The sequence below is a fragment of the Candidozyma auris genome, chromosome 3 (assembly GCF_003013715.1).
Source record: "Candidozyma auris chromosome 3, complete sequence".
NCBI classification, from domain to species: domain Eukaryota; kingdom Fungi; phylum Ascomycota; class Pichiomycetes; order Serinales; family Metschnikowiaceae; genus Candidozyma; species Candidozyma auris.
In genome coordinates, this window is record NC_072814.1 from 1180218 (window position 1) to 1191899 (window position 11682).

The 11682-nt window shown below is 46.8% G+C and overlaps 3 protein-coding genes across 3 annotated transcripts; 1 reads left to right on the forward strand and 2 right to left on the reverse strand. All coding sequences in view use genetic code 12, as the record gives it.

Moving 5' to 3' along the window:
- Positions 1-25: 25 nt before the first annotated feature.
- Positions 26-6322, reverse strand: CJI96_0003170 (uncharacterized protein; the record flags this gene model as incomplete). Its single annotated transcript, XM_029033005.2, has 1 exon — positions 26-6322. The coding sequence occupies one exon, from the start codon at positions 6320-6322 to the stop codon at positions 26-28; it is 6297 nt and encodes a 2098-aa protein (XP_028893320.2).
- Positions 6323-8554: 2232 nt separating this feature from the next.
- Positions 8555-9415, forward strand: AQY1 (Aqy1p; the record flags this gene model as incomplete). The annotated part of the gene is made up of 1 exon (XM_029033004.1): positions 8555-9415. One exon carries the CDS (start codon positions 8555-8557, stop codon positions 9413-9415), a length of 861 nt encoding a protein of 286 aa, XP_028893319.1.
- A 285-nt stretch (positions 9416-9700) lies between these two features.
- On the reverse strand, positions 9701-11497 carry CJI96_0003172 (DNA-directed RNA polymerase III subunit C82; the record flags this gene model as incomplete). Its single annotated transcript, XM_029033003.2, has 1 exon — positions 9701-11497. The coding sequence occupies one exon, from the start codon at positions 11495-11497 to the stop codon at positions 9701-9703; it is 1797 nt and encodes a 598-aa protein (XP_028893318.1).
- Positions 11498-11682: the final 185 nt, after the last annotated feature.

The following is an 11682-nucleotide window of genomic DNA, read 5'->3' on the forward strand; positions in this document are numbered from 1 at the left end:
CTATAGTACAATATGAGACTTTAAGCTAATCTCTGCGTCTCCTTCTTCCACGGTGTTCTTCCTCTTGTCTCTTTTCTTCTGGATCAATTTCATCTGCCACTTTCTTGATATTGCGTCTTCTTCTTTTTGGGAGTTCTTCTTCCATGTCCAGCGAAAGCTCTTGGATGGAGCGCTTGATGGGAGACTTGGACCTTGTTCTCAAAGCAGGGTGGTCAAGCAGATCCAATTGCCATTTGTTACCACTAGTGACTCTCAGCTTGGGCATTGGAGGGCTAAAATCAGCAGCCGGCGACGACTGAGCTGGAGCGTTCTTCTTTTGGCGTCCTCGCCTTTTCTTAGGAGACAACTGCTGTGTGGGTTCAAAGCCAGGAGCAAGTTGCGCCTGTTGAGGTTCGTTTTTGACGGGAGAAGATCGCACAGCCTGCTGTTCTTTTTCTTCCGTTTCATCAAAATGTCTCTTAGAGCGACGAAGCCGCGTCGAGCGCCTCGATGGCAGCGAAGGTATTGCGCTTGAAGGAGGTCGATCTTTGATTTGATCTTTTTGCCCTCCTTCACCTTCTTGCTTCATTCTGGTGTCTAACTCAGCCTTTTCATCAATAAACTGATCCACATGGTCTTCCTTTAAATCAATCTGAGTGGATGCTTGTTCTTTTTGAGATTGCCGCCTTAGCCTTGTCGAGCGCCTGGCTGGTGTCGGAAAATGATCACTTGCAGGTATTTCTGGCTCTTTTTGTGAATTCAGAGGAGACCTCTTGCTTTCTCTGATGCTCTTCTCCTCTTCCGCTGCTGACATCAATTGCTCACTTTTGAGGGACAGATCTGGAACTTGATTTTCATGATCTTGAACCTTCTTCTTTCTGCCCCTACTTTTGCGCTTGGGTTTTTTGTCAATTGCTTCGGCCTGTGTTTGCGAAGCTACCACTTGAGAAGTCTGGGAATAATCAACGTTCTTCTTTTCTGATTTTGCTCCTTCTTGCGCTTGCGGTTCCAAACCACCAGACAGCTCTTTTTCTGATTGAACCGTCCTTCGTCTCGTGCGCTTAGCTGAGCTTTCTGGCTCTCTTTGATCCATCATCACGCTTCCGGAGACATCAGTCTGTTCTTTAGATGCTGGTTTAGGGTCATTATAAATTTTGTCTTGTACTTCAGCATTCGCATTCGAGTTTTCGGGTTTCTGAATATATTCTGCTGCAACGGTTAGTACAGCCTTTGGCAGCTTTCCCGCTTCGGCTTCAGCCTCAAGTTTACGCTGTTGCGCCCGTGTCAACCGCGATGGCGGTTCTTCTTCTCCTTTGGTCATTGCTTTGGCTTTACGTGCTACCCGTCTCTTATCTCCTGACTCACGTGCTTCAGTCTTGTCGTGGTCGCTTTTGTTACCAAGTGACGATGGGGAACCGTTCTCAGTTGTCGAGTTCATTTTCTCTTTTGCACCATGATCTTGTTGCTTCTTTTCCTCCATCTTGTCTTTAGCCTTTTGCTCAAGAATCTTCAAAATCTTCGTCGCCTGATCTTCAGTCTCGAGAGCCTCCTCTGGATCCTTTTTATCAACATAATTCACATCCTCAGAATCGTTTTTCGTAGAACGCGATCCATTGTCTTTTTGAAGTATATCCTCAAGAGTTGGTGCAATGAATCTGAATCGAGGGATCGCAGGAACACTATCTTGAAGCCGAATAGCATCATCTTGGATCAATTCGTTTCCCTCTGCTGTGACGTCAAATTTATCTTCATCCTCTAAACGTTCTTCCACATAATTGCGATGCTGAGCATCGTCTTCTTTATCAGCGGTTTCCAATGACTTATCAGGGGCGCCTTCTTCTGCGATGTTCTTTGTACTCTGCGACTCAATCAGCTCGGCTGCAGTGAAATGATTGACCACCTCAGCCACGCCTTCGGGTTCAGAAATCGTTTCGTAGTTGTCATTAATCTCTGTCTTGTTTGACGCCTCCTTAAGAGGGCTTTCATGTTCGATCTCTATCTCTGCTGTATCACCTACAATAGGTATTGGGCCCTCCTGACCATCGTGATCACTTCCGTTTATCGAGATGTCGTTTTGGGTTTCTGTGGCAATTTCCTCTCTTTGCTCAGCATCTTCGGCACCCATTTCCTTGTCAGCCTCTATAGTTTCAAGGCCGTTCTTTGGAGATAAGCTCTCAGTATCTACTTTAGTCTCGATCTCCTCAACCGCAGAATCCTCAGGCTTCGACGCGCTTTCGTTCAGTGAAGTGCGGGATTCCTCATTGCCCACATCATCACCAATTTCGAGACGACTAACACTCAGCTCAATGGATGAGGAGCTTGCGTCACTCTCAACCTCAGCCTCGTCGTCATTGACTTCGTCGAGCTGTGGGATTGGAATAACCTCCGTAGCGAAGGATGACAGAGAAGGTTTTCTGGACAACCACAGAAATGGATTCAAAGTTTTCGCAATGCTCTTGAACTTCTTAGCGGGCGGAAGAACTGAAAAAGCTAGACCTCTTTTCTTCCCTCTGTCACTCTTCACTTCTTCAGCCAGAACTGTGGACTCGACGGGCTCAGGGGTGTTTCTCATGGATTCTAATTCTTGAATTGATGTAGGTCTGATAATATCAGATTCATAAATTTCCGAAGCCTCCTCGTAAACCTCAACAATCCCACCACCGACATCATCTGGCTCGATCACTTCCGACGGGCTGTCCACTTCTTCGTCAAGCTGAGCAAAAACTTCAGAAATGATATCTTCAGCTGCTTGCTCGGCACTCTCACTCGTCGAGGCTTTATCCAAAGTAACAACTTCCTTGAGTTCAGGCTCCTCCACGTACGATGGAGGCACTGACTCCACTCCCTCAATGACGGTGCTGCTCTCAAAGACGACGAATCCAGGCTCATCTTCATCGGGTTCGAATATCAAAGGTTGATCATCTCCTTCACTCGTATCGGAGTTGGTCTCGTCAGGTTGATCTGATTCTAAAGCAACTCCATCGTCAGCTGACAGCAACTTATTGTCGGTGCCACCGAGCTTGAGCTCGGCGAGAGAATTGTCTCGACTAGAAGACTCTTCAGGACCAGCTGAAGAGGCATCATGGAGACTGATGTCCTCTTCAGCCTCCTGAAATTCATCTGATTTCTCACTCTTTACGTCTTCTGCAGATTGACTTGATGGATTTTCTTCTTGGTCAAAGTTGTGTCCATCAACTTCACTTTTAAAGCTTTTATCGACTATCTCCACATCGTCTGGGCGATTATTGTCAGATTGTTCTGATGTGCCAGTTTTGTCATCGATATTATCTTCGTTTGCAAAATTATTGAGAACTTTCGAGTCATATTTCTTCTCCGTCACCTCATCATCAGGAGCATCTTCATAATCGCTTTCACTTTCATGATCCTCGACATCCATCGTTTGAAACTCAGTAGAAGCGACCGTCTTCTGATATTTATCTCCTGAAGCCGCAACAGTTTCTACTGTCATCTTCTCACCATCTGAGTTCATCTCCACAGTAGTTTGAACAGTCCCGTCACCAGAATCGAAGCTCGCATCGGCATTGGTGATAATCTTCTCGTCATCCGAAGCGATATTTTCCTTTGCTTGGAATCCTCTATCCTCTTCAGCCCCACTGAAAGTCCGTGAGATCGCAGTACTGGCACATGATTCATGAGAAGGCTGGACTCGGACGCTTGACAGAGATGCTGTGGAGTGCTCACGATTCTCCAAAGATGTCACTTCCGTCAATGACACATTATACTGACCAGGTGCCAGGCATGACGCCATTTCAAATTCTTGACCGTCCTCATCAACTGATATTGGGATCGAGTGTCGAGGATCTTTTTGTGCATTCATTATCACTTCGAAAGGAAGATTCGACCTGACTTCTTGATGGACACTTGTACTCGATCCTTGATCGAGGGAATGTGTCGATTCGGTGAAAGAAAAAAATGACGTATCACTTTCTTGACGAGTCTGAGACGTATACTCATGCAGATCGGGGTTTTCCTGAACTTCATAAGTTGCGGACTGGTCCACCTCGTTTGACCCTGAAACCTGATCAGAGCCACTGTCAGCAAAGCTCAGAATGTGCACAAAGACTTTGGGACGAGTAGAATTGTCATGCGAATCGTTGTGGCAATCTCCTTCAACTCTATCATCCTCTTGTGGAGACTGGAAAGTTTCGTGCGGTGATATCTGGGAGTGGTCTTCTAAATGAGTGTCGACTGCCTCATTGTCTATCTTGGATAACACCTCTTCGATGGACTTGTCAAAGTCACCGCTCTGCTGTTTGACAGAGAAGTCCTTCTTTTCCTCCATGGCTTGGTCCATGGATTCAAATGGGTATTCAGGAGCATCCACAAACATCTGGTTTCCATCATCGTCATCCTCGCTTGTTGACGACTCCGTGTGAGGTAATCCAAGTTGATCCTCAAGCTCCTTGACAGAGTCAAGCTTAATACCAAATCGTCTTTGCGTGCTCCTTAGCTGTTCAAGAACAGTTCTAGGAGATTCCGGAGTAACGGTTTTGAAAACGGGAATCGCACCCATTTGCACGGGTAAATCACTCTCTTGCACTTCTTCGAGCCTATCTGTGTCAGCATCTGCAAGTGATCCCTCACTGGCATCTTCGTCTCCTTCATCTCTGGCATACAGAGCACCGAGATCGAACTTCTCGGGCGTGGACTTCTCTACTTGATTGTCCTCTAGAGTCGGCGTCTCTTCATTGACATGAGCTTGAGGCTGAGAAAATGATCTAATAGCCCCATCGTCAGACTCAACGTCAGCGAGATAGTCACTAAGCATTCGATCGACAGGATGCCTTGGGACAGATCTCACATCTTGCGGCTGTCCAACAAGCGCTTCCAGTGCAATATTCGCAAAAAGCTCGTTGTGCTCAAGAGAATCATTTGCGCTTGCGAAGAAATTTGCTTCATCAAAAGTAGCGTCGTTGGATGAATTCTCCTGTTCACAAATCAGAGCGTTTATTTCATCAGCAGACTTCGCTGATGCGCTTTCGAAGGAGACGTCTGCTTCAGACTCTTGCTCAGACACCGGTTCGGCATCATCTGAGCCTTCCATTTCGCTATAATGTTCGGAAATATTTTGTACGTGACTGGAAGGGTACAGTTTGTGATGCATGGCAGTTTCTCTAGCAGATTGCTCCTTCTCTTCAGAGTCTTCCTCACTCTCTTCCTCATGATGCACAACAAGATTTGACTGTCCTGCCTCTTCCTCGCTGGAAAGCACAATAATTGCATCATCGTCCTCATCATTCTCAGGCCCAGCCTGATGCTGAAGGTCTTCGGGCTGGATCCTACTTTCGTAGTCATCATGATCTTCCTCCTCATAGTGCTCTTCTTCTTGCTCTTCTTCTTGCTCTTCGTCCTGTTTCTCCTCATCATCAAATTGCCGTTGGTGTTCCTCCCCAGATTCATCATAGCTTTCTTGATCTTCAGAGATTTCATTCTCATCATGGTATGCAACATGGAAATCTGTCAATCTCGGTCTACCATCTCGTATCAGAAACGATGGGGCTGCCGTATGACTGTGACCTTGATTATATAGCCCAGAGGCAAGGGCGGTAGTAGCAGCAGATGCATACAGCTCGATGTTGTACTGATCCTCGAATTCCTTTGGCTGGTCAATTTCTTCCTCGGAATCTTCCTTTTCGCTGTCCTCTTGAATTGAATTCTGACGAGCGGCTTCAGCGTAGTGGGCCATTTCGTGTCTTAGGTCCTCATCAGAGCCAGCCTCCACACCATCGTCCATATACCGTAGCTGGTCGTCAATCTGGTGATCTAGCTCAGCTTCTAACTCTTCTTCGCCATATTCGTCTTCCTCTTGTTGATCTGATTCTTCATCTCCGGATGGCTCCGACGATAATATCTCCACAACGTCATCATCTTCTTCATCAACGTCCTCCTTCTCATCCGCATAATTCACCGCTTCCAGAGCTTCGTCCTCATCACTTATCTCCTCTTTTTCCCTTTGAGCATGCGGCCCATCTCTTCCCTCTAACTTTTCAGTCTCACTTCTCGCAAGAAACTCTCCCAACTTATCAAAAGGCTCCAGAAAAACTTTATGTCGATACTCTTCTTTACGAACTTCATTCTCTGTGGCGATTCGTAGCTGCAGGAGCTCATGTTGCTGCTGTTCTAGCGTATCGTCAACTCTGTCTTTTAGGTTGTCTATCCAAGACACGAGCAGGTCAGGGTCAGGTTGGTTGGCCGGAAGCAATTCGGAAGTGGAGTCTAGATGCAGTGTCAGGCCCAATTGCAGATGCTTGTGGCGGAAGGAGTTTTCGGCCAGTCGATTCAGGGGCCTTGAATTCCACTTCATAGTTGGTTTACCGTTCATAGTATGGGAAGCAATGACAATAAGAGACATGCCGGGTCAGGTGGTGTTCGGTCACGTGCCAAATCACGCGGCACACGTGCGTATAGCCTGACATGTCATGTGACCTAAGCTCAACGTCGTCCAAAAACTTTGTCGGTGCACAGTTCGTAAATAGTGCACCGAAGGCAAGCGAGTGACTGGTGCAGACAACAACAGGGTCCTGGCAGAAAGAGCACGAAAAGCCTTCTTGTTGATTGTCGATGGTCAATGCTTTTTAAAACAAGTTGACCAATCAATTCATTGTGTCTGGAAAAAATCAAAACAGGTTGCACGAAAAAAAAACTTCTCTGCCATGTGCCAAAGACAGCCCTTTTCGAGTTTCCACACAGGGCACCGCCGCAGCAGACAAACCGCCGCGCAACGCCCTTGTCGACCGAGAGCACGGCAACAGAAAAGGGCCGACAGAACAAAAAGATGCAACCAACAGGAACAGGAACAAAGACAAAAAAAAAAAATAAAAATAAAAATAACGCGATCGAACAGACAGAAAAGTCATATTCACTATTTCCTTCTCGGCGAGCCTCGGATCTTTGAAATGGGCGGTGCAGCATGATCAAGCTGTACGGTCAGCAACAGGTGAGCAGCAGCGATCGGGGAGGTTGAAAAGGATGAGCGGTGCGTTTTGCAACTTCCTGGGCCAAGCGCACCCGGGCGGCAAAAATCCAACCACAAAACCAAAAGCAAAAAGCAAAATGGTAACCTAAAAAGGTAAAGAAACGTTCATGAGCTAGTTAAGGTTTTCCCCTGTCAACGTTTTAGTCAGTAGTATAGCCTATTGGGCAAATCCCCCACGCGTGATCATCCAAGCAACCAAGACTAAGCTTTTTGGCGAGTGGCCTCCCCATCTGGCCCACCCTTGTTTCAGCGGTGCTGCCCGCTTTGGTGCCACCTCCTCACAATGGAGTGAAACAGCGCCCCGGGTACGGTTGCAAAGTTCGCACTGCGACTGCCCGCTGGCCGTGGAAGTGGGCGGTGGCCAGAACTGTCCAAGCCCGGATGTGGAGTTAAGCAAGGGTCCGTAAGCCCTCCCAAAGCCCAGTGGCCTCGATAGTTTAAGCCTGTGGGAGTCTTCAAGGCCACTTCAACAACGAGTGTCTGGGCCAGGGACAGGAGTTAACAAACAAGACAATATCTGGACGAATGCCACAGTCCAACCTCAACAATGGAAAGAAATAAGTCTGATCAACACTGCGGCAGCTGGCGACAGATGAGATGAGGTTGGCGATCTTGCTTCCAAGATGCTGTGGGTGTGTGTTGGAATTGAAAAAAATATACGGCTCCAGCAAACTCGTAAGTAGCGGACCCTGGGGCCGCAAGGCTGGGCCCGAGAGCCTCTGCGGCATCATCAGCAGCAGTGGCAGCAGCGGCAGCAGCAGCGGCAGCAGCGGCAGCAGCGGCAATAGTGGGAGCCAGTGGTTGCGAAACCTGGAGGAGGAGAAGAGAAAAGAAACCACGCAGGAAAGGAAGAGAAAACGAATAAAAGCAGCAGCAAAACTCGTCAGCACAATGCCAGCACGATGCCCGCAGCTCGACGCACATTTCACTTCTGCCGTGGTGTGTTTGATTCATTTGTCCTCCCATTTCCTCCCTAGGGAGCCTCCTCGTAGTGCTCTGCAGGCGGCTCTCGCGTGGGCGATTGTGCTTGGTTCGATGCAGCGTGGGCGCAAGCCAGGGCAAATCCCTGAACTCTAGCACCGCTTTAGGCCCTCTCACAGCTTTCTAGAACAGGACCACAAATGCCGTTGCTTTCGACATCTTTTTTATGGAACGAGTAAAACCAAACAATTTGTAAATTTTGTTCGCCATTTCTAACATTCTTGCCTGGGCACACGGCGTCTTTTCTATTTCTGACCGATTTGTCGGTCCCCTCGTTTGTCTTGCAGCCATTCACTCACCAGCCATTACGAGACACTTTTCACCCTTCCGCCACGTTTTGGCTCTCACCCTTCTCTCTGTTTCTTGTTCTTTTGCAGGAGCATGACGCATGCCGTTGAATGCTGCTCCCGGCTTTGCAGTCTATTTTGGTCGTTTTTATCCTTGTCACCGGTGATTAGCTTGTCCACCGTTGCCCCCTGGATCCATCCTTCTTCGGTATAAATTCTAGCGCCTGCCACTTAAAATTGAAATTTTTTTTCTTGCTTTTGGTTCAATTGTTACTTATTTATTTTATTTTTATCTCCTCTTCATATCACCATGTCCACTTCGTCTGACGTCGAGGCCCACAAGGTCGAAACAGCAGTGGATCTTGAATCAAATACTCCTAGAAACGTTCCCGACGCTGAACACCCAACTCTCCTGGCAAGGCCTGCTGGAGGAGCAGGCTCGCCTCTCACTAACCATGCCATTGCATTCTTGGGAGAGTTCTTCGGAACCTTTATTTTCCTCTGGACTGCCTTTGTCATTGCTCAGATCGCCAACCAGTCTCCTGACATTCCTCCCGCTGGCCAGGGCTCTTCCCCAGGTCAATTGATTATGATTTCCCTCGGTTTTGGTTTTGGTGTCATGGTTGGTGTTTTTATCTTTTTCAGAGTGTCTGGTGGTAACTTGAATCCGGCCGTAACTTTGACTTTGGTGTTAGCCAAAGCGGTGCCTCCAATCAGAGGCGTGGTGATGATGGTGGCCCAGATGATTGCTGGTATGGCTGCTGCTGGTGCCGCTTCGGCCATGACTCCGGGCCCAATTGCGTTTGCCAACTCGCTTGGTGGTGACGCTTCTAGGTCCAGAGGTGTTTTCATTGAGGCTTTTGCAACCGCTCTCTTGTGCTTGACGGTGTTGTTTTTGGCTGTCGAGAAGGCAAGAGCAACTTTCATGGCTCCTTTTGTCATTGGAGTTGCTTTGTTTTTGGGCCATTTGATTTCCGTTTATTACACCGGTGCCGGTCTCAACCCTGCCCGTTCTTTTGGACCCTGTATTGCTGCCAGCTCCTTCCCTAACTACCACTGGATTTACTGGGTGGGCCCATTTTTGGGATCTTTCATTGCCTTCGGTATCTGGAAGACTTTCAAGATTTTGGAGTACGAGACGTGCAACCCTGGTCAGGACTCTGATGCCTGAGGTTAATCAGGTTTTATTCTTTAATTTTTTTTTTTTTCCCTTTGTTATTTGATTTACTCGAAATCGAACTCTTTGTTCACAGTCAAAATTCTTCTCTGCTAGGCTCAGGGAATATCGCCATAATAATATAATTGTTGTTTTTATTGAAGTTTCGTAGAAGCTTGCACTTCTCTAGTGTTCGGTCAGGTACCCCAATTTTAGTGTATCTATATACTGTTTTACTCCCGAGAATATAAATACTTTACTGAACATTGAATATTATTCTATATGACCTGAATTAGACACCTAGAGAACCCCAAATACTATTTGGAGCCACATTACACGGTGAAGGCGACCCAAGTTAAGTAACTCTCGTTGCTGAAGCTGGCGAAGAGTCTTTAACTCACTCTCTAGCAATAGTTCTTCTTCATGGCCTTTGACATCTTCTCTGTCACACTTTTCTAGCAAGATTTTGTTGTCCAGCTTAAACCGAGCTATATTAGTCAAAATTTCTGCCATATCGTACATCAACGCATCGCTCAAGAAACGGTAGGCCAGAATAGGCTTGTGCCGAAACAAGAAGAAGGTCTTGACTGCAGCACGATCGGCAGACCTCGGGACCTCCTGGATCTCTACAAGATTCATATTGATGAGCTTGTAAAGCTCGTTTTTGACAGTCTTCTCTTTGAGAAGCACAGAGTTCAGAATAGCCTTTTCGTCAACCAATTTCATCTGCTGTATGCATCGAAGAACCCTCAATGCATTCACTCCTAGTGTTGTTTTCACTAAAGTGTTTAAATTATGCTGTTTTACATGCTTGCTTAATTGCATGTAAGGAATGGTATAGGACCCTGGGGTGATTTCCGAAAGCATTGGAATACTCGACGACGTTAGTAGTCTGATGTGTTCAGAGATGAGGGATATGGATTTTGCATCCGCATTATCTGTTACAAAGTCGTCAGAATCATCGTCAAGATCTTCATCTGCTTCTGCAGAAGCAGGCTGTGGAGTTCCATCCTCAAGTTTTACCTTTTTGCTGACTGAAACTGTGCCGTTGATATTCACTCTCTTCCCTGGTTTGAGGAAGTTTTGAGTCAAAATTGAGTTGCGCAAGTCAATGTTGGAAGAGAGAGCTCTGGGAATATCACGGATGTTAAATACGGTCCTTTTGGAGTCGATGAGACCGTTTTCTATGCTGCTAATGTATGATCTTTCTTCTTCGGGATCGTTTATCAACCCTGAAATTTGGAGATGGGGCAAATGCAAGTCAGGTGAGTTCTGCTCAATCAAGGAGCAGCATGCTTCATACACTTTGCTTGTGAGGAGGCCGAATCTGGAATTTACCAAACCGACCAACGCTCGCGATCGCAAGTGCTTTTCGTATCTGGAAAGGTTGAAACTAACAGTTACCTGAGGGTGGAACTTTTGCATACCAGCCTCTACAAGGAACACATCTTTTGGGTCTGTGCCTTTGGCTAGGTACTCGTTGAGTTTAATCTTAGTCCTAGCCTTTGCCTCAGCCAATCTTTTGATTTCACTTGTGGTAGCGGTCCTTGGGGTGTTCTTTAAGGTCTCCTGAAAGAGCATGTCCCATACATCTTCTAATGGGTAATAATCGTGAGGCTGAAGTCTACTCAACCATCCATCATTGTATAGCTTGAGCAACTTAGAGGTGGTCTCATACTTTTGATCTTCGGAGAACGACGAAAGATACTCTTTCACATTGATGCTACCGTTTTCAAGCACATTTTGAATGATTTGTGCAGAGTCATTGCCATATACGGATCTTATGTGGATGACAATGTCTCCCGAATACAAGAGCCTATGCATTCCTCTCTCATCAAAAGTGTAGTAGACCTCTTTACCCTCCCTCCAGTATAGCACACACTTTAACTGCACCAACGACACAAGAGCTGTTTTCACCTGCTTCAACGAGAGATCCGTGTTCAGGGAGATGGACTTTGGGGTACTTCTGCCAAAGGCGATCAACGATGAGATCACTATTGCCGAGGTCTCTCCCAAATGTGACGACGCCAACGTCGTGTAGAGGTATGACGATGGCGATTGCGTCTTTGCAGACTCCAGAAGTGAAGCAGGAGCCATTAAATTGTGAGATGTAGCTTGTGTGGATCAGAGGTTTAGAACGCTCGAGGTACATCTCTAGGGCTGGAAATCTTTCTGTTTAGTGATGAGGCGGTCACGTGACTGATTACATGTTGGCTTGATTTGTGGTCTGGAAAAGCATTATTAGACAGTGAGAGTAGTCTTGAGGTGTTATCTGGCAGAAA